At 34.1% G+C, this 23974-nt stretch overlaps 1 protein-coding gene across 1 annotated transcript in view; it reads left to right on the forward strand.

Moving 5' to 3' along the window:
• LOC119540064 (triadin-like) overlaps positions 1-7388 on the forward strand; it is a 134386-nt gene extending 126998 nt beyond the window's left edge. The window contains exons 8-9 of the mRNA XM_037844070.1: positions 243-302; positions 6522-7388. Coding sequence (XP_037699998.1) covers positions 243-302; positions 6522-6772 — 311 coding nt within the window. The 3' untranslated portion in view covers positions 6773-7388. The remainder of the gene's footprint in view (positions 1-242; positions 303-6521) is intronic.
• Positions 7389-23974: the final 16586 nt, after the last annotated feature.

The following is a 23974-nucleotide window of genomic DNA, read 5'->3' on the forward strand; positions in this document are numbered from 1 at the left end:
ATAATAACTTAAAAGAGGAGGGTGGGTCTAGGTTTCAAAAGTCTTTCCAAGTCTTAATGCTAAGTTGGGTTCTATACAGTTATTGTTTTATTGGCAACTCTTTATGTTCCTAAATTAGGCTCATTAATGTCATAAATTTTCAAAATCTTCCACAATGTTGATGGCTTTAAAATGGGGTAAAGGGAAAACTTGGTCTTGAATTCAATTAAAATTGTTTACTAATGTAAAACTTTCTGTTTAAGCAACTCCAAAGGAAAAAATTGAGAAAAAAGAAAAACCAGAGACAAAGACAGTGGCAAAAGGTAACTTGCCCTTTTAATATTTCCATAACCAAATTATTTTTACTTTAAAAGATTACATTTTAGGTAACAGATAGTTGGATGATTATAAGCATTGAGCATTTCATTTGCATTAAAATTTAGTTGGAACTTAACATTTAAAATTTAATATCAAAAATAATGCAAGTGAAAATTTGATATAATAGAACATTTCAAAATGTCGGAGAAAAATGAAAAACTTCACCATGTCTGGTAGGTCCTCATTACTTCACCCCTTGTTATCATCCCATGGCTATATTACATTCCCTGGTAAAAGGATTTTGCAGAAGCATTTAAGGTTACTAGTCACTTAATTTAACATAAGATTAACCTGGATTATCCGGGTGGGCTCAACTTTATCACATGAGCCCTTAAAAGCAGAGAGATGTGGCAGAAGATGAAGTCAGAGAGATTTGAAGTCTGAGAAAGACTTGACCATTTGTTGCTAGCTTGAAGATGCAGAGGGCCTCGTGGAAAGCATGAGAAAGTAATGAATTTTGCCAAGATAATCAATAAGCTTGCAAACCAATTCTTCCCCAGTCTTCAGTAGTGAATGCTGTCCTGCTGGCAATTTGATTTTGGCCTTGTGAGGCCCTAAGCAGAGAATCCATTTGAGCCATGCTGTGCCCAGACTTTTGACCCACAGGAAAAAGGAGATAAAGGGTGTTGTTCTAAGCTACTAAATTTGTTGTAATTTGTTATGGCAGCAAGAGAAAACTAACACATCATACCTGGTTCTTGGTTTTGGACCAGTGTTGCATTTTGCGTTTGATTTTAAGAGATTCAAATTCTGGTTTTCTTTTCTTTAAGAAGAAAGTTTCATGTATACATCCTGAGCCTTTGAGGACCTAAAATGTCTTAGAATATGCACTAAAACAAACATACAAAAAATTAATTAAAACATCGGTATACTACTATGTATTTTGGAGGATTGAGTAAACTAGATATTACCATTCTAAATGTATTTATCAATTGTTTGATGTTAAATAATGTGGACTTTCTCATTGTACAGCACTGAATGTACTGGATTATATACTTTAGCATGATTAATTGTATGCTATGTGAATTTTAAATCAATTTAAAAAAGTAGAATATGGATTTTAACTGGTATTTCAATCTTATCTTCTAAATTTAAATTTTCTTCTCATATTTTGAAATATAATTGTTATGTGGTATTTTAGAAATCTCAATTCAGTATTTTCAAGGGGATAGTCATATGGATAAAAATTGGGAAATATTTTCAAAAGTCTGTAAGTTTATACGATGTAAAGTAATTACATATTTGAGGAAGACACCTCTTTAACAAAGTTTTTCCAATAGCCAATTAAATCTCATTTTAACAAAATAAGTTAATATGGATGAATTGTAAATAGAGTTTTGTTTCCCAGTAGTTAGGAAACATAGATTTAGTCTTAGGTTGATTTTGTAACTATATAAATGTTATTTCATTTCATTAGGTTATCTTCTGTTTGACAGATAGAAATGAGAATATATATATATGAAATATTAAGGCTAGTAGGGATTTTAGAGCTTATTCAAATTAACAATTTGGTTTAACACATGAAGAAATAAACTCTCAGAGAAACTATAGCCAGATCATATAATCAGAATGTTATCAAACTGAGCCAAAACCCAGGTGAACTGAATATAAATCAAGCATCCATTCTAAAGATAAATAAAAGTCTTCAAGCATCATTTATTCCTTCAACAAGTATTTATTGAAAGCTGTATTAGCTGTCTATTGCATGAAAAAATTACCACAAACTTAGAGGCTAAAATCACCACACATTTGTTATCTCATAGTTTCTTTGGACCAAGAGTCTGGACGTGGCTTAGCTCAGTCCTCTTCTTCAGGGTATAACCAAGGTGTCCACCAGTGCTGGTGCTTGAGGTTGCATCTGAAGGCTCCACTAGGCAAAGGTTGCTTCCAAGTTCACTTACATGTTTCTTGGAGAGTGTCAGTTCTTTAAAGGCTGTTCAAATAAGGGCCAGTGTTCCTTGCTAGCTGGTGGCTGAGGCCATCCTCAGGTCTTTGCCACATGAGTCCCACTAGCAAGAGAGAGTCAGCTAACAAGACAGAAAGCACAATCTAGTGTAGACTAATCATGGAAGTGACATGCCATTACCTTTACCATGTACGATTGGTTACCAGCATGTTGCTAAGCCAGCCCACAATCAAGAGGGGAGGAAACATGAGTGGATGTATACCAGAAAATGGGAAGATGGGGATTATTGGGGCCCATCTTAAGTCTGTCTGCCACAAACACTTTCTATTTACCTACATGCTTGCATTCTTCTAGGGCAGATGGAGGCAAACCAAGACAAACACACACACACGCATATATGTATTTTTATAATATATATATACACATGCATTTATATTTTTATGTGTATGCATGTATATATATGTAATGTTAGAAATATAGTAAATATGTAGAAGTGTTCTTTGTATTATGAATGGTTTCTATAAACAATACAATTACTTAAAAAGGAATAAACTACAGTATGTGACATTTAAGTTAGATACAAGGTAAAGCATCATATTTGAAAGGTATAACTGGAGTTACAGTAAAATCTCCCATTGAAGACCTTTTATTCCCAGAAGCACCCTAATGGGCCACAGTGGGTTTCTTGCTCTCTGCTAAGCATAACCTGTCCAGGGCCACAATTGACTGAACCACATTAGGACATCCCCTGGGAGGACAGCGGACCTTTCAATGTCTGCCATGGTAAGCCTGTAGGACCCTGTATCCATTATGAAACTAGCTATTTCTGTAGCTCATTAAAAATAACCAAGACAGGGAGGAAGAAGAAGAGAATGATGGGAAGATCAATCAGCAGGGTAAGCCAGCTTACTGTGGTGCTCCAAGTCTAACTGGCCTTGGAGCAACAGTCTTCAGATTGTTGTGTGTTGGATCGATTGGGGGAGGTTACTACTGTTTTGATCATGACAAGGAAGATTTTTTATTGCTTTTACTGGATCCATGTACATGTACATCAGCCCTCATAAGTCTTAAAATGCTTTTCTTGTTATCTTCTTGGGAAGTCAATATTAATGACGTTATGCAATTTAGTATAATGGGTAAATGGGATAGGAGTTCTGGTTAGACTGCTTATACTCCTGATGTGTTTGTTGCACCATCTTTAGAAAATGGCTTTTTGACTCATATTTCTCATATGTGAAATGAGTATAAATATAGTAATTCCTGCTATGCACTAAACTACGCAAGTTCTAGGGAAACTCCAAAGAGCCCTAGGAGCTCTACGATTTTACACATACTGTAGAAATTTCTATGTACTTACTTTGCAGAATTCAAAGTACCTTTGCTCACATTAATTTACTTATATCCATAGCTTCTTTGGAGGAATAAGCAGGTACAATAGTGACTTTTTTAATACAGAGAAACTGAGGCACAGGGAAGCAATTTGTAGTTCTATGATGAATGAGAGATTAAATTTATTTCCTAATTCCAAACTGTATATTCTGCTAGTATGTTATTGGGCAATGTTGTTTCCATATTTTGTCATCAGACATTTGGGTTCTGGTACAGTCCCTAATGGGTAATGCTAATTCTAAAACTGGATCAAATGTGCTGATGACATTCTTTATAGTAGACCATTTTTTTTTTTTTTTTTTTTTGCCATTTGACAAAGGTCATGAATCAGACATCTTCCTAAATAGAGCTAGGTAATTTGGAAGTAACATGGCAATGTCATTTAACATATTTTAAAGAAAATCTGCAAAGGTATTTTGACACGAAATTGAAGTTAAATAGCAATTAAAAGAAGTTGGGTGTTGCTTTAGTTGCATGATATATATATTTTTCATTATATCTACATTATTGTTGAGTTCTTACCCATTTTTGTTTTTAATGTGAGGTAAAGTTATCTCTTTCAAAGATGAAGATCACTGAGTAATGTCTAAAATAGGCAGGGGAAATTTTATTACTTTTACACATAAAATCAATGAAAATAGATTTTGTTTTATATGCAGTCCTGTTTCCAAGAAAACCATTTATAAATTATGATGGCATTAAAAGTAGATCTGAATTTCACACATCTTTAATTCTATAGTAAGAAGATATGGTTAAATCAGTTGCTACCTATAAGGAGTGGGTGGGTATAATTCAGGGTAACCAAACATAACAATTTCTTAAAAAGGTATAAACAAAAAATCAATTTTTAAATTTCTGAATTGCCTTTATGAGATTTTTCAAATTTTGACACCTGTATTGTTTATCTGTATATCGCTAGATTGTGTGTATGAGCTGAGTGTTGTAGTATATTTATGGTTCTTTCTCCTTGATCAAAATTGCTAATTCAGTAAACATTTATTCTGCATTTTCTCTGAATAAAGCACTTTGACAGACACTGTGATGACACAAAAATGATTAATAAGTTCCTATCCTTAAGTTGCTCTCTGTCTAGTAGCAAAGACAGATATATGAAAAAAAAAGAATTCTGTAATACAGGATATAAGACAGCAAAGCATGCATGCTTTAATAAAGAATCAGGAAAATGGAAGCTCAGGGGAAGTAATGATTAACTCCAATGACAGAATATGTGGATTAAATAAAAGAGTAATTTAGGTATGTGGAAAGCATGGAAATTTGGAGAACGTAGCCTGGCAATGTTTGACTTGTGGAAAATGTGTGACATATTCAAAAAGCAGAAAGTAGTTTAGCGGAGAAAGAAATTTTTGGAAAATGATATGAAAGGACAGAGAGGTTGGAGCCAGATTTTGCAGGGTTTAAAAGGTATGCTAAACTTTTGGGGGGGAAATAGGCAGCATCATCTTGCTGATCTTCAGAGCTTCAGCAATTAGTTAGGTGAGCATACATAACTTGTACAAGATTGAGATGGTTGTTGACCTTCCTAGTGGAACTTTCTCTTCAGATAGACAACTAATAGACATTTTGGTGTGGAGTTCTGGAATGATGTCTATTTAGTCATGCCTGGAGAGCTGGTGGTTTTGATCATAGAAATAGATGACTTTGCTCTTAGAAAGAGCAAAGAAGATTTAGAAATGGTTTAGAGGTAGAAGAAAGTCCCTGATTGAGCACAGCCAGAGAATCCATGAAGATGTTGGAAGGTTATGGAGTAAATGGATATTTGTATGAGAGTTTTGTGGTAAAAAGACTTTGGAAAACAGTGTGTAGCATATCTCCCTTCTAGAATATACTTCTCAATATAATTTAACTTTGAAAAATTCTATAGTAAAGCAACTGGTTTAACTTAGTGTTTTCAAATTTATTTGGACAAAGATCTACTTTCCTCTCCCTAAAACAGTATCAACATCGCCATGGAAAGTTTCTGAGGAACAGTGCTTTGTGAAGTGTTGGCTCAGTTCACTAAAAGCATCAGGAACTATCATTTTCATCCTTCTCTCCCCTCATAATATTATCTTGGCTTAGTCACCAGCCATCATTTAGTGTACCAAAGTCAAGAAACTCACTTATATTATTTTAATCAAATTCATCAACATGAGTAACAATGAAGTCTGTGTCCTGCTTTGGCAAATAGCCTGGGAAATTCCAACTGTGTAGTAAACTTACTATGGTGTCTAGTGGTTTTGCGGGGTCCCATTCAATAAATAACTGCCAATATGTAGATGGCAGCATCTGATTACAAATAACTTTTCATAAATGTGTGCTACATTATTATTGTTTTTTAAATAACTGAATGCTTTACAGACTAATTAATCTGGGTCTCCAGTTCCCTCCTCAAAATGCACACAATACAAAATTAAGAATATATGTGACTTGGAATATATATATACATAATTCTATTTCCTAGGATATATTTAAGGGCTTTAAAGTCAATTGGCATTGTGATCTCTGACTTAAGATAAGCAGTAACCAAAATTTCAATTTCTGCTCTTTCATTCCATTTAAAGCCAAGTCATTAGAGACTGAATATCTCTGTTAGCCTCTAGAGTTTTATGCAGTAATTAACGAAGAGCTCCAAGTTGCAAGTGAGTTAACTTTTTTTTTTTTTTTTTTTTAGGAAATCTAACATAACACTTCATGAACTGTATCAAACTGTTAGTAGTCTACAATTATTTATGTCAGGGACGCAATTTTTCTCTTCTTATATTCTTTACTCTGATTTTGAATTATTCTTAATAACCAAAGAAAGGTATGTTAAGTTGCTATCTTGAAAAATAAACAAAATTAATCCAACTTTTCTTTAACTCTTTACTAGAAGAGAAGAAAGTTAAAACTAAGGAAAAGACTGAAGAAAAGAAGAAAAAGGAAGTAAAAGGTGAAAAACAAGAGAAAGTGAAGCAAACACCTGCAAAAGTAAAGGAAGTACAGAAAACACCACCTAAACCCAAAGAAAAGGATGACAAAGAGACCGCAGCTGTGTCAAAACATGAACACAAAGGTAAACATTCAAAGAAGCAGGCTGCCGGAGGTTCTAACAGAATACTGGGCAAGAAGCAGAGGCAATGAAATTAAAAGCTAAGACCTAAATCATACTTCAAATAGGGGGACATGACTTGTATAAGTAAATATACCTGAAAGGAAATCTAAGAAGTTGGGAAGTAAAATTTATTAATAGAAATACCAAAATGTGTGCCTACATCTAAAGATGCATTTTGAAGAATTTTTAAATGAGGGTTTGAATTGGTATCTGGAGCTAATTGCAGGTTGGGGGTAATTGTTGATGTGCCATATTTTTTGGAGAATAGCCATCCAAGAAAAATCACAATTTTTCAAGACTGTATTTTTAGAGGGTGTATTTTCATGTCGTTGGAGTAAATGTAATAACTATCCATACATTCCTGTTGGTTCTGCAGGAGCACACAATTTAGAAAGTGAAGAGATTATTAAACTCATTTAATTTTAATAGGCAATGTGTTATAGGTAAAGATCTCTCAAGGTTCTTTGCCAGCTTCCATCAACTAAGTTTATGGCTTTAGAAATCTCTGTCTGACATACCGTGCCACTCTTCAATGAAAGTGATGTCAAATGTATAGCCCTATTCCATATAAATATAGTATTTAAGATGGAGATAGAATATAAATGTAATATTCTTTATGGAAAGGTGCTATGCAACTATAAGGGGTGGAGTTTTAAGAGGGTAGATAAGGACCTTATTGTAGCACATCTCTGGGTCCTTGTTGATTTTTTCCTTCCTCAAGTCCACCGCTAGCTGGAGGTTGCCATAGAATCCTAAGAATCCTCATACAGAATATGGGTTATAATCTGTAGGGACTATTTCTGTAAATATTTCTTTGTGATGTTGACAAATATAAATCTACTTTGCTCTGGTAACAGTTGTGAAGAATTTTATTTGAGGGCTAAAAACAAGAAATTGGTTTCTATGTGATTTTGGTAAAAAGAAAATTAAACTTTTGCTACTGACTAAGCTATTTGAACAGTGGACCTGAAAATAATTCCACCTTCCTGCCCCTTATAAGGTGCAAGGTATGAAAATTGCAATACACTCCAGTATTTCATCTTTGAAATGCTTTTTTTTCTTGAATTGGCATGTGATGGTTGTAAAACTTTGATCTATACTACGGATACTATATACATACATATATACATACATATATACATACATATATATGGAAGAAGGAAAGAAGAAAGGAAGAACTAGTGTTTTTGTTTTTTTCCATTTTAGAGTTCTACAAACTTTTTAGTTTAGGTAATTTTCATTTCTTTCAAAATACTTTTTAAAGATAAGAGTGGAATTAAAACTTTGGAACCCTAAAACCTTTCTTCAGTTTGCAAGATGATTATATTGCCCTGAAAAAAAACAAAAAAACACAAAAAGTATTAATTATTGCCCCATTTAAGCTATTCTTCTATGAAATATTTCTGAGTAGAAAGAAAAGGGTATAGTAGATAGAGAGAAAATGTTTTAAATGGAATATTTTACATGCTAGAAAATAACAGGAAAATAAATCTTCTGATTCACTGATATGTTTATTTAAAATAATTAGCAATATGCTAAAATAATCTGCATTTATATTTCCTTTTAAAAAAGGAAAATATTTAAATGAAACCAGTTGAAACACATCAAGTTTATTTGTATTTTTGGTCCATTAATATGGCATTTTAAAATTTATTCCAGTTATATATGGAAATATCAAAATACCTGTTTAGAAAATAGGAACATTGAACATATTTTTGAAATCATTTACAGTATCTTTGTTTTTTTGGCCTTATTTTGTTGATGAAGATATATCTACAGAACACTTTCAAATTATAGTTATTTTCCAGGTCACACATACTGTATCATCAGTAATCTGAAAATTATTAAAGGCAACATTATATTATCATTTCCATTTTCAATATACTATTTTAAATTCCACATGAAGAGGTAATCACTTAGCGTTCAAAACAAAAGGACAAATGCATTTATCAGCTAAACAAAGGCATTCTCTACTGAGAATAGCTACTGTCAACTAAATAAATGTATTATTAGGTAAGTAATCAACACTTAACCTCTGATAGCTGGTCAGACAGGTAAATATGTTACTTTTTAATAAAATGAAACAAAGGTTTAAGAGCATTTGTTTATAACAAACCAAATCATGTTATGATTTTACCTAAACAAAGAATAGTGTCTTTTAATAAACTAGGTGAGGAAACCTGAGTTTTGTGAATCTTGTATTGATGACTTAGTGCAGTTATTGAGTTATTTCTCCTTTGAGTAAGGGACTTTTTATTCACTTAGCTGAAGTTAGACCTAATGAGTTTGAAGGGCTTTCAGTAGTTCTCTTCATACAGCTTTCTAAAGAGTTCTTTTTAACTAATATAAGGCCCCCCAGTCTTTTGCAGTAGCTATACTCATTAGGAAACAGATTTTTATATGAGGCACACATATTTGTTGGCAATCATATACATGCAAATATGTTTATCTGTGGCCACTTTTAATACTGTATATGTAAACAATATGTTTCTGCTCTAACCATTGGGAATAAAATGCATATGCATGAATATGCCTACCATAAACTTATACACACAATTATCTATCACATAATTTAGCTTTTATGGACCAGTCTAAATCTGCTGTACAGCAGAAGTAGGGTGAAAAGGGTTTGCATGATGAGGCGCTGATCCCTGGGTTTGTGATTGTGACGAATCAATGGGAAAGGTAAAAACAAACCTGTGGCTGCCACGCACTTTGCTCCTTCTCTCTTTTCCTTTTCTTTATCTATTTTTCTTTTCCCTCCCTCCCTCTATCCTTCCCTTCCTTCCTTCCCACCTTTCACAACCATTTTAAATAGTGTGGCAGGCAGAGAAAGTATAGATAATGTGAATCTGCAAGAGAGCACGAGACCACATGTGCCCTGTCCTCATTGGAGGCGTTTTCTGTTTTGCTTTTCCCTTTCTGTTGATGTTCTGCTCCCAGAATGCATTTTCTCTCCGCGGCGGCTCCACTGGGAACCCTGGCAAGGCCGCAGCTGAATGGCGTCTTTCACTGCTCCCTGAGGATCAAGAAGGGGAGAAATGGACAGTGTGGGTTATTCCTAAAAGGGTGTCCATTTGGGAAAAATATACTAAGAAGTGGTGACCAATTTACTTTACATAAATTATTATCCCATAACTATGAAAGATACAATAATAGATCAGCTCAGGCTTTCTTTTGGAAATATTTCCTATTCTATTATTCATTATATTGATTTTTTTTTTTTTTTTTTAAAGAGACATTTCTGTAAAATGTATCTCCCCAAATCAGGAAGTCTTGGTTTTTGCTTTGTCCTTAGATAAGTGAAGCAGGTACACTTGGGACTTCCAAACACAGCCACCTAGAATTCTTATACATTGCAACAGTCAGCACTGAGGTCAAGTGGAAATAGACATCCCAATTTAAAATACTTTTAAAATCCAAATTAAAATACTTGTAAAATATTTTTCTCAGGTTATTGTTGACATGTTGGGGCCACCAGAATACGAGATTACAACATCATTTAAATATAGTATAAACTTCCTAAGTATCCTAACTCAAATAATTTTCTAGTTTAAAAAATATTAAGCATTCTCTGAATTTGGTAAGGATTTTCTTTTTTACATTGGAAGTTCTTTGGAATATTGGTGCATTAATTAAATGAATGATTGTTGGATTCAGAAAATAATTGTATAATAAATATAAACATGGATATTTTGGTAAAAATTCCACATGTAGCTTAAAGACTTCCATTCTTAACATACCTATTACACTGTCAACATTCAGTTAAAGAAGAAACTCCGACATGTAAATATTTTAGTTAATTTAATATACTATTCAACATGTTGCATATATAAACATGCCATCACATTTTACGGTAAAGAACAATATTTTAAGTTTTGGTGGTGGTGGTGGTGGTGGGGTGTTAGTTTTCTGGCAGCTAAAGCAAATGCCATATAATGGGCTGTCTTAAACAATAGGAATTTATTAACTCATGATTTTGAGGCTGGAAAAAAGTCTAAATCAAAGCATCATGAAAGCAATGCTTTCTCCCTGAAAACTGTGGCACTCTGGGGCTGGCTGCTGGGGATCCTTGTTCCTCCGCTTCTCCGTCACATGGAAAAGCACATGGCAGCCTCTCTTGACCTCTGTCTTCTCTTCTGGGTTCTGTTGACCTTCAGTTTCTTGTTTCCTGAGGCTTTCTCTATGTCTTTCTGAAATTCACTCTGCTTATAAAGGACCCTAATAATAGGATTAAGACCCATCCTAATTGATTCTGGCCACCCTTTAATTGTATTAACCTCATCAAAAGATCCTACTTACAATGGGTTCACATCCACAGGAATGGATTAAATTTAAGAACATGTTTTCTGGAATACATAGCTCCAAACCAAACAGGGGTAGTTGAAACCATTCATTTAAATATAGTCCCTGCCTTCTGGACTTCTGATTTACAGAAGAAAGAGAAAAGCCTTCTGTTGCTGTTTGTTGGTTGCCTCCAGGATTAGTGTGAAAAAAATTCTGGAGATTTTAGATCAGTGATCTCCAAGTATGGTTTAATTAAACTTCCCTGAGGAATTTGTTAAAAATGCATAATCTTAAAATCCAGATCATGGAATCATATTTTTTTGGATGGAGAAATCAAAATTTGCATTTCGATTTTGCATTTTAACAAATTCCCCACCTTTCTGTTGTTTAAATTGTCCTTTGAATTGTAGGAAGGACAAAGCTAAAAGGAAGTCACTTAAGGCACTGAAACAAAGGGCAAAGACTGCCAATTTCAGGAAGTGCACAATTTGCCCAACTTCAAATTTTTCATTTAAGACAAATGTACTTTTTTCATTTTGCTTTGTCTTAGAGCCAAATTGCCCATTTTACAATTTTGCTCAGGAAAGCAGTCCAGGAAAGACAAAATCCTCCATCTTAATCTTATTTATCTCCTGAACCATAGGGTTATCAGCTCCTGGGATCAGAAACCCTGACTATTGCCTCCAGTACATCAAGGGACAAAGATAATCATGGACTGATTTGAGAGCTACCCCCCAAACAACTCCCCACCCTGCCTGTGGGAAAATGTGCTCTGTTTTCAATAGCCAAAATATATGCAAATTTTTGCAATTTTATGAATTTTTGTCCACACATATTTAGGTATTAAGGAAAACAATTTTTTAATTGATTGCAAAAATGTTGTTTATATTTTTCAAAGACCCAGCAGAGTTTCATATTAAAATGTACTACTCTAAAAATACTATTCACAGTATGAAATGACTGAGGTTTACAAAAATCCTTGAACATACATTTATATAGTAACTTGAGTTTTATTATTTCATATGTTTAATGCACATAATTTGGAGCAATTATGGGTGTGTTATTGTTGTATAAATTCAATAAACTTTCTTGGTCCTAAAGCTGCCTTTGAATTTGTTAAATGTATAAGATGCCTGTTTTAGGAATATTATTGTGTAAGTCATCTTGTAAAGGATTCATTTTATGACATGCAAGCTTTAAAGAAGATATGATTCAACAACTAAGATTTGGGTTGAATTGCCCACAGTACAATCTAAAGTTTTATGAGAATTTGAAGTTCAGTGGAACGTCTTTAATTTAGAGGAACAAGAAGAAAACAAACTCCTGAAATGATTTTGAGCAAGACTGCCCCAAATGCTCATATCATATATTCTTTTTTTTTTTGCTTTCACATAAACCATAGACTAGTCAAGGTTATAAGATGATATCTTTATAAAGATGACTCAGTTAATTAGCTTAACCATGATATCATTTGGTGTTGTGAGTCTGTCTTTCCTGATTTACTGACCTAATTGAAGAACATTACTTCCATACAGAGAATTCTTGACAGACTTTTCTGCTTTTCTGCTGCTAGTGTTTTCTAAAAATATATTCTCAAGCTCCATTTAGACAATTAGCAGAAGGGCTGGGAGTGAACATTTGATAAAACATCCCATTTTGGAAATAATTTTCCTCTTATAAAACCTCTGTTTCATTATTGGAAGTACATAAAAGGGAAATGAGAATAGTTGCTTTTAATATGATAGCTTTTGCAATAAACATGATGAAAAGTTTTTGCTTTTTAAAAACAGTAACCATTATTCGGCAAGTTAGACCTTCTCAGAAAATATTGTTGTAACCAAAATACAATTGCACTTTTTTTGCTTGTTTTGTTAAACCACTTCTCTATAGATAAAAAGAAAGGTGTTGATGACATTTTTTCATTGCTCTTTTTCTTTCTACTCTGTCAGATCAGTATGCATTCTGTCGATATATGATTGACATGTTTGTCCATGGGGATTTAAAACCAGGTATTCCAAACCAATTATTGTACTTGTCTGTTTTAATAGTCTTTGTTTTTAAGATTGTCAGCTTTTTTATGTACTAACCTGTGTTTTTATGTTTAAACAATTGCATAATGCATGGATAGATTTAGAATGAAATCAATGAAAAGCATTAATAATTACTAGCATCAGGACCTTATATCTTACTTCCCATTACTGCATGACCTATTGCAAATGAAGTCAGCTGGAGACTACAAAAATACTAATATCTTTATGTACAAAAAGTGCTAAAATCTTTAATAATATCATGGAATGAAGCAATGAATCATCTTATTTTATCCCAGGTAAATGTTGAAGAAAAGACCTATGATGATGAAAGTATCTTCCTTTTCTTAGTAGTAAAAAAAATTCATACTAAAATCCATTTTATTTCAAATATTTAATTTTTTTTCAAAACCTTTTTGGTTTTCTCATTTACACAAGAGATTGGTTTAGCATTTCAGAGAACTGCTACTGATAGAGTCAACCATAACCAACACAAGAGGGAATGACTTTTAGTTAAAGGAATACATCTGTCATCTCTCCTATATTTAATTGTTTCCTAAGGTGTGGAAAGGGGTTCTTCACTAACATCTTAATTAAGAATGAGTAGCTTGACTTGTTGGATTATGCAGATTAAAAACTGATGATACAATGTCCATGTTTGTGGAAACATTTCTGAGAAACTGGCGTTATTACGGAAGGAAGTAATTTTTCCTTAGAAGAATTGAAGCTGATTGTTTAAAGCAGGCTTTGTTTTGTTTTCATGACCATTTTAATGGAAACCTTTCTAAAATGCATGATCATAATTCATATGTATATTGGCAAACAGAAGTATCATAAGTAAGAGAAATATTGAACACTTACAGGCCCTACATAATTAGTAGATCATAAGAATCTTGGCTCTCTGAAAAACTTAGTTAATTCCAGTAAATCATTCTAGTTGGATAGTCTTCTTTTTCTCTCTTTTCTTTTCCTTTTTTTCTGTTCTACTTTTAAAATGAGTTAGAAACTGAAAAGAGAAAAAAAAATTCAAAAATAAAATGATTAATTTTAATATATATGTATTTTTTCCTAGCAAAGTTAGATGTCAACAAGATCCAGGGAGGTGGGGTAGTATCATGGAAATTCTTAACATTATTCTTTTCTAGCTTTGGACCTTGAGCAACTCATTGAACTCCACCCAATCTTCAGTTTTCCCAAATTTAAATAACAGCACAGTAACTACCTTGCAAGGTTGTGGTCAAAGCATCTAGTCGATGAGCAAAAAGTGTTATTATGACTTTATTCAATTCATTCTTTCCACTACAGCCTGTCAGAGTAAGCGCTGCATATGACAGGAACTACTCAATATGACAAGTCCCAGTCTGTACACAACGTTAGTTTGATTTTAGGTGTAAAGTTGGCTGCCAGTCTTGTTCAGCTGTAATGTTTTTAAGAAAGTCATTCTCTATACATACTTTGGCTTTCATAAGATCAACTAACTCTTTGTTTATAAAAGTGGTGAATCTATATTGTCGATAAGTATGAATCAATAAATGACTGATATGCATTATTTTCTTTATATCCCACTTATTTTAAAATTTCATTATCTGTTGACAATTATGTGTTCGTTGTGACACTGAAATTGTTCATGATAGCTACTAATCGATTATAAAATATGATTTCTCAGAAAATCATGGTACACAGGGAGCCATGCATTGTCAAAGTTAGTGAGGGATGCTAACAGTTGAACAACACAAAGCTTATCATTTCTCAATGAGAATTTGACAACAGGTTAAGGTAGTAAGGAAAAATAAAACCATCTGTATCTGAGTTAAGGGGGATTCTGCTAATGACCATGGAGGGAATGCCCTTCCAAAGGTGTGGGTGAGTGTTCTCATTCTAAGTAGCCATGAGTTTAAAGCCATAGTGCTATGTAATATTCTGACTCCTAAATTAAATTCCCAAATTCTCTAGGATTAGATTTCTTAATGCCATTCATCGACTTTCTAATGGCCTTCTTAATCTATTTCATCTGCCCACATGCATGAGTTTGAAGGTACATTGCTATAAGGTACAAGTAATTCTAGAATATTTATGTCAATATTTTTTTCCAGGGGGTGGAAGGGAAGAAGTGGGGAAGGGAGGCTTGTGTAGTATGCCTGCTTTTTCATAAAACACAGAACATATATAAAGTTTCAGAAATTACAGAAGGAAAGTTCAATAATATTATCTTTGTTAGTGGGGTAATACATAAGTTGGGGTGAGAAAGTACCAAATACAGTTGATATATTGTTTTTTTAATACAGAATGAGAAGTAAAGATTTAAACTTGGCATATTCATTTAGAGAAAAAGCAAGTGATGAGACTGTGACTTTAACTGACCATTAGGGAATGAAACAATTCCTGCAGATGTATTCCTCTGCATATATGCACTATTTATGAAACATTTATTTCCATCTGGTTCTTAGTGGAATTAGTGGAACACCTGTTATTGTTTAGCTCGAGTTCATTATTAATTATTGATGATGAGTTTTTACAACTATGATTTGATTTTCCCTCTGAGACTCACAATTTCCTTTGTATACTTGTCACACCCTCAAACTGTCCCAAACTGCTGTTCAAATTTGTAACACCTTGTTGATGAAGTGTGCTGACACTACGACGTAAGTCCCAAACTTTTCCTTTTTACCCCGTCAAATAAAAAACTTCTATGATCCCTTAAAAAAATTTTAGCCCATATTTGTTTATACACCCGAAGATGAACTGGATTGCTCTTTCTGAATCTCTATAGAAATTTTGCACTATTCTGTGGTCAGTAAAACACTACCTCAACCATGGGGACCTTCTTAATAAGTCAGCATAAGCATAAGGCTCAGATCATTTTGTTGTATCTAATTTAAATATTCTTGTATTGACTCACTCTATGTTAAGTTGAAACATCCAGAAAATTCAATATAAATGTAGGAATTGAGTGTATAGTACCAAGATTGGCCCTGTGGACAAACGGAGCACACATATATTTACATTGCTTAATTTTAGGGATATTATGGACACTGAAGATCTCCCCTCTCCAGAAACACTTTCCCTGCAGTCCTTCAATGGCCTAATAACTCCACTAGTAGATCCTTTGATGGTGTAGATGGTCAGCATTTTAGGAATGTTTTGAATAGTTTTGAATAACTCTTTATGTTATGAATATTTTTTTTAAATAATCTGCCTTAAGCAAGGAGTGGGGCAGAGAGCTGGGATGGGGTGAGGGATTTTCTGTCCATGGGAGCTGTCTTGAAGCTGATGACCCCACTTTTTCCACACAGCTAAAGTAGACTAGTTGTCATTTTCTTACGAGAGAACTATTAAAGCTGGTGGGTAAAACAGAAATTAGTTGCAAAACTGCGACTCAGTTTAAGTTCTTTTGTTTTCTTTTTAGACATTCATAGAACAGATTGTTGAGATAAATTACTTTAGTTTATTTTTTTTTATCAAGCTTCCAGTAACTCTAATTTCTTTTCTAATCTTTTAGGGCTAAGCATATTTTTCTTAATAGACAGCCATCCAGATAGTTTCATTGATTTAACTAGACACTTTATACAAAACATCATGATTCTGCTTGGCATCTTCATATGCCCTTTTCATCAGCTTCTACCTGAATTAATGAAGTAGATGGATTTCTGGGCAGAGTCAAGGAGTTAAAGATGAGACAAATTTCTATAAGTAAGAAATCACATGGCTCACAGACCTCTTTACATTCACTTTAAAGAAATCAATTTAAACATCCAGTTCAGGGACTGTGGGGAGTGTGCTTTTGCTTAGTAATTTTAACCCTTTTATTCAGCTTTTTAATCTCTGTAGCCATTATAACTAAAGTTCAGTACAAGTTAAAGTTCATTTCTCTGATGTTATCCCATCATTGAAAATCCATCCACTGTCCGATTTTACTTGAGTCAAGAGTTTATGTCACAGTAATTTATTTCAGTTTCTGTGTCATCTATTCTCTTAAAATTGAGAGTACTCACCTACCAAAATCTTCTCTGACTATATAACAAGGTATTCTTTGACAATCTGTATTACAATTCCGTGGGTTTTAAGTCCACAGCTGGTAAGAGCCTGAGGAATAAGTCAATGCTCTTATTTTATTAAGATTCTCTTTTTGAAATTTAGAGGTGCTTAATGACATTTTTTGGTTTGATCCTGCTGCTAAGAGATCAAATGTAATTGCTTTCTAGCCATTGTTATTTAATGGTTTAATCTAATATATTACAGAGAGCTCACTTGGCTGTATTGGAGAAGACTAGGTAAAATTCACTCTTCTCCAGAAAATCCTGTTCCAAGGTGAATGTAGTTCTATAAAAGCATACTCACTTTTATTCCAAACATCCTGATTATGTCCAAAACACACAAGCTTTAGGATCTTTGATGTTGACTCAGTAAGTATTTGTTGAATGACCTCAGGGAGCTGAGGTCCAGAAAAGAGGTAAGACCTGACATAAGTATTTGTATAACTCAGGATAACTCAATGAGTACAGCAAATGGAGGCTCAGAATATGCACTTGCTAATCTCAGTATACTAGGAGAAAGTTGATCACTTACCTCCTGGACCATTTTATTTTTATTTTTTAACTTAAAGTTGTTTTACAAATAAATTGCAGAAGTAAGAATAAAAGGATAGTGAAATTTTTAATAACAAAACAAGTTTTTATTTTACATAATCCCTGGTTTAAAAAGTGAATATACACAAAATGAGAAACATCTCTAAAAGAAACTAACTGCTCATCAACTGTCATGCATAAACCTAGAACATATCCATCTTGTAGATACCTACTTCATTTTCAAATGTATACGTAATAGGTTTTAGCATATTATTACTGCTAGATATTCTTGAACCTGAATTTATCAAAGTGCAATACGTGAATTTTAAGTATCTTTGATGGTCCAGAATTTTGTTGTAAAGAGGATGTCATCTTCTTATTTCCATAGTGGTGAAACATTTTAATTTTAAATTTATAAGCACTACTTAGAATGATAAATCCAATGAATCTATTCTTCATTTCTACATCATGATCCATACCTACACCTTGCTTCCGCACTGCATTGTTATATATTATACATTTAGCACACAAATTTTAGAAAAGATGAAAGAATTCTTTAACATACCTTTTAGCAAAATGGATAGTCTAGGTCTAGGTCTTGGATAAGACCACCACATTTCCCTTCTGTCCTTAGGAATGTATTGTTTACTCATTGATTCTTCAGTTTGAGGAAATGCATTGTCATCTAACACTCATGGGCTAAGATTTCACTTGTGAGATAGATTTCCTTTTCACGTTCATCATTAGAGCCTAGCATGCTTCGATATCTTTTTGCATTCACCTTCAGATTCATCTAATAATAACTCTGAAATACCTGCCTCTGTAAATTTTCTTATCTTTGAAGTTATGAAAGGAAAATTCTGAATTCTTAGCTGTGTTCAATGAAAAGTAAACCATAAAATTTTGTATCCAGTTTTCTTTTACAGCTTCTTGAATGATGATGCAATACTTTCAACAGCACAATGGGAAAACTGAATGATAGTATGATAGTAATGATTTATTTTACAATTGCATCCTCCTAGGTGATCCATTATTCTGTTTTCCTACTATTTATGTCACTGATAGCACAGTTAGGAATAAATGATAATCGATGGTGAAATAATTCCTAGGTTGATAAAATAGAAAACATGCAAGATATAGGAAAAATAAAATCCTGAAGATCCCATAATGTGTCTTTGATCTTTAAAAATTTCCTTTGGTACCATGTAGTAATTACAAGACAGAATGAGTTTTATTCTGTTTAAAATATAAGTAATTTTTCTTTTTGTTTTTTGGAAGACCTATAAGAAAAAAAATAAGACACAAAATACCAGTCTTTACACATATTTATAATGGCTCAAAAAAAGAAACTCAAAAACTAAGATTGGCCTTAATGGACCCCGATGGTATACCTATGGCCATTGGAGAGAACATAAACTTGGTGGCCACACAAATCAGGATTCAAATACTTTGGTTATGTTTTTGATTTCTTTGATTCTTTATAAAAGTTCATATATATAAAGTTTCTTTATAATTTTTTAAATTTGTTGAAATGATTAAATAAATTAATGCATGCATAATAGATAGCACATGTTCTCCTCTCCATCCATTTTTTCTTTACTTTTTACTATGAGAATTTGCTGGAGAACAATACTCCTTCTAGTACTAAGTGACAAAGACAAGAAAAACATGCAAGTCTGAGGGGATAATAATTATTAAAAATGCAGGCAAAGAAATGCAAAATCCCAAAATGTTCTTTTGTAAGTATGGTTTTTTTTTTTTTTTTTTTTTTTTGAGTATTTGCTCTCTGCTAGGCTCTTAAAATATCTTATTTAATCATTGAGGGATGTATATGATCATCCTTGTTTTACAGACATGAGAATTAAGGTACAGAGAGTTTTAGTGATGTGTCCAGGTCATACTCAATGTGGCAGAGAATTAATTCAGTCTAGGATGCCCATAGTCTATAATCCTCAGGATTAACACCAAATCACTCTGCCTCTCAGACATAGACAGAGAATGGCAACTGGTTTACTTTGGTTGGCTCTTAGAGACCCTTTAAAAAGAAACAAGATTGGAAACATTGTGCAAGATGCTTTGGAGAGAACAGAGATGGAAAAACCAGTTAGAAAAAGTTCAAGGAGAAGAAATAAAGTCTGATTTAGGAAGGTGAGATGGAGAGAAAAAATGGTTTTAGAGATATCACAGAGGTAGAAGTCATTGGATTTATAAATATAAATACAAAAGGAGAGGGAAGTAAAATAATTTTTAAGAGGCTGTTAGTCTGAAAAACCAAAAGAATATCCTAGGGAGTACAGGGAGAGAGTGGGGTCAGAGCTCAGTGGCTGAGTTGGAGAAGCAGAGATTTTGAACTTATCACCTATTCTTAAAGCAACAGATTGTATCTAGTTGCAGAAGGGGAGTATGTGAAGATCCCAAGCCAAAAATTATTTGCTAAGTACCTGCCAGGGTTCATGCTAGGTACTTTCACATACCTTTTCTCAGTGAATTCTCACAGCACACTCTGACATATGCAGTTAGATAATCAAGTGTGGGGTTTGGGAAAGAAGTTGAAAGTAGAGATGGGGTCACCTGGAAAGGGAGTCAAAATAGAGAAGATAAGAAGACTGAGGCCTGAACGCTGTGGTCCTTCAACATTCAGAAGTCTGAAAGAGGAGAGTGGCCCAGCAAAGGAGTCTGAAAAGCAGTCTGTAAAAGAGGAGAGGATGACCTGGGGAAGTTTTCTTCTTATTCTTTTTCTCTTTCTTGCCCCCACTCAGTGAAATTAATAATGTCATCACCTGTGAGTATGAGGGGCAAGAGAATTTTGGATGCTTAAGAAGGGGAAAAAAGAAGGAAATGATCAGTGTCATAGTATATTAGTAAAAATAATAAGGAAATGGTCAGTTTAGAGAGGTGGAAAGTGAATTGCTCAGGAAAGGAAGTCTCTTGCCTGGCAAGATACCCACTGACTGAAAAATTTCTCCAGCCACATTCAGTTGTTTGAGTGGAAGTGTGGGGTATAAGGGAGGGTTGGATTTAGCCAGGATTGGAGTTTTGCAGGTAAGTTAGATAGTGAGAGAGATGGGCAATGTAGTTATGGGTAAAAGCAAAAAAAAAAAAAAAAGAAAAAAAAAAGAAAAATGTATTTTCAGTTAGGAAACTTGAGTTTATGAACCAAGCTAGATAAGAAGAGAGGTGATGACATAAAGAGAATGATGGAAAGTTATTCATGAAAGAAACTTAGGGATCATCCTTGATGCCTTTTTCTCACCCTCCAATCCATCCATAAACAGTCATGCAAGTTTCATCTACTAAATATATCACACATCTGTTCACTTCTCTCAAGCTCCTCTATTGTTACTTAGGCCAAGCTTCAACTGACTTCTACCTAAGCCATTAAAAATCTTTGTACTTAATTTGCCTTTTATCTGGTCTTCATAGAGCTGTCACACTGATCTTTCTAAGAGGTAAATCTGATCATGTCACTTTCCTGGCTTGAAATCATTCCATAGATTTCCATTGCTCTGAGAATGAAAATCCAAATTTTACCATGGTTTATGAGCCTCCTAACCTGATACCTACCTTTCCATCTGGTAAGCCTCTTCCCCTACTCACTAAGATCAGTCAAACTGGCATCCACTCGAGTCTTGGAACATAACTGAGTTATTCTTGCATCAGGAACTGGACTTTCCTTCTCACTGACTTACTCTTTCCCAGTTAAGTGGCTGCCTCAATTTCATCCTTCAAGTATCAACTCACATATCCTCTACTCAGAGCAGCTCTGCATAGCAATTCTAAACAAAGAAGATGCCCCTCCCCTGTTCCTTGCCATCACCCATTCTGATGCTTTCCTTCATAGTACTTACCGTATGTTTGGTTTATTTTCTTTACTTGTTTATTTTCTTTCTTCAATTGAATGTAAGCCCCATGAAGACTCTATACCTAGCAACCAGAACCAGTCTTTGCATCTTTCAAGCAATAGAAAAATATTTCTTATAACAATTAAGTGATTCACTCATTCATTTATTCAACAAATATTTATTGAGGGCCTATTATATGACAGCAGCTCAGGTGCTTACAGTTCACAGAACTTACTTTTCTAAAGTAATAAATGAAAAATTACTAATAAACATGATTTTTAAAATTTCTCAAATAATACATTGGAAGATGATAATTGTTATGGAAAGATTAAAAAAAAGAGCAAGGTAAAGGAGGTCAGGAGTGTTTCTGGAGTGAAGCAAGTTGCATTTTAGGTAGCTCTCTCAGAGTAAGGCCCAGGGAAAAGTTAACGTTTTAGCAAGTTAACATTTTAGCAAAGACATGATGGGGGTTAGGGAATTAGCCAAGCAGCTCTCAAAGGGAAGAGATTTCCAGGCATATGGAACAGCCAGGATAAGGCTCCATTGCAGGTCATGGTTGAGGGACAGTAAAGTATGGAAAGAAGGCCAGCGTGTATGGAATGAAGTCAGAGAAGAGAGGGAGGCAGTCGAGAGCCAAAAGTTAATGAAGGACCGTATCATCTGGTCCTTAATGATTTCAGATTTCCATTGTGTTTGAAATGGGTTGCCACTGGAGGATTCTACTCTGAGGACTAACATGAGCTGACATTTGCATTAAAAGGATTGCTCCAGCTGAGAACAGACTCTCAGAAGGTAAGGATAGAGATAAGGAGACCAGTTAGAGGTTACTGCAGTAATCCGAGCAAGATCTGATGGTGGCTTGGACAAGGGTATAGAACCAGTTGAGATGTCAGATTCTGGGTTTAAGAGACAATACATGAATAAATAGATGAATTGATGAATAATTGCAAAGCAGAACTGATCCATATAACCAAATTTAGCATTAGATACTGAGAAATAACAGAAACGAATTAGGAGATATGTATGTGTGTACATACACATAGACTAGGTTGATTTTTAATAAATCAGAATTGAAATATTGACTATAATCTGCATGTTCCGCAGTCCCAGGCTGAACACAGTAGAGGATATCAAAATACTAAAAGATCTGATCTTTAATTTTTAGAAATGAAGTGGATGATTATTTGAAAGAGAAATAGGGACTAATAAATAATAGAAAAAGGTTAAATTTAAGATTAGATTGCATAATATAGACTCTAAATGTTATAGTTTTAGAGAAGAGAGTGCCGTGATTCCTGGTATCAGGAAGGTAACATGGATCTAGAACTTAGAAGATGAATAATATTTGACTAAATACTGAGTACATAGGACTTGCTTTGTTTGTATTGAGTGGAAGAGAAGAGGAACGGGGACATAGCATGTCCTTGCCGTAAGACAAGGAGGAGATGAGACTGGAAAGAGGATAGTTAATATTGGAAAATATTGGGAAGTAAGAGGCAGTAAGTATGTGATGACAGATTACAGAACACTGGGTGAATCAGGCAGAGATGATATTTGACACGGGAGGGAGTCCCTGAAGGATTTTAAGTAGAACAATGACATGAAAGCAGCATTTTTGAGAGCATAATCAGGCAGCATTATGCTTATAGGATTGGAAATGGGAGATAATTTGTGGAATATTGTTAAAGCTGGTGAATTGAAAACATGGTTTTGAAGGAAGGAAAGGGTAAACTTTAGGAAGCCAGTTTTCATAAGGGTAGTGCTGGTAACTGTGGATAAATGACTTAAAAAATTAATGCTGCAAATTAAAATGATACAAACTGTCCTGACAATTTAAATTCATACATATGGTGGAGACTTAAATGAGGTCTATACTTATAGGAGGACTAACAGTGAAAAGTGTATGACCATCTGCTAAAAGCATAACACAGTAAGAAAAGTGCTAGAACAGAACCTGTTTATGGCCTCAAATGGAAGCAATTGCTTCCTTTCTGTCCTTGGCTGATTTTACTGTTATTGTGGGTCATTTTATTTTTAGTCTTCAGAGGCAGCCATCCCAACCACTGAAATTCCAGGCAGTGCCAAGCAGAAGGGTTAGGTGCAGAGGCTCCAGAGCCAGACTGCATGGGTTCAAATCTAGGCCCTGCCATTTGCTTGAAATATGACTTGAGGCAAGTTATCTAAACTCTCTAGGCCTTCATTTACTGCCCTGTAAAATGAGACTAATCATAGGATTGTGCCAAGGAATAAATAAGCAAATGGCGAGAGAGCGCTTAGAGTGCATGACTCTCTGTTGCTTCTTCTTTATAACTTGGACACATGTGTAAGTGTTGACACCAGTAGAATTTAGTTTGGGAGAGGAAAATATTTTATTTCAAAACCACAACAGCATCATACTGGATCAATTTGACCTCATTGTAGTCATTTGGTTTCTTGGAGCCTTGGTTCTACTGACTATACAATATGGGTAATAATGTTAGTTAATTCACAGTGTTCTATTGAGGCTCAAG

Source organism: Choloepus didactylus, chromosome 7, assembly GCF_015220235.1.
Source record: "Choloepus didactylus isolate mChoDid1 chromosome 7, mChoDid1.pri, whole genome shotgun sequence".
Lineage (NCBI taxonomy): Eukaryota > Metazoa > Chordata > Mammalia > Pilosa > Megalonychidae > Choloepus > Choloepus didactylus.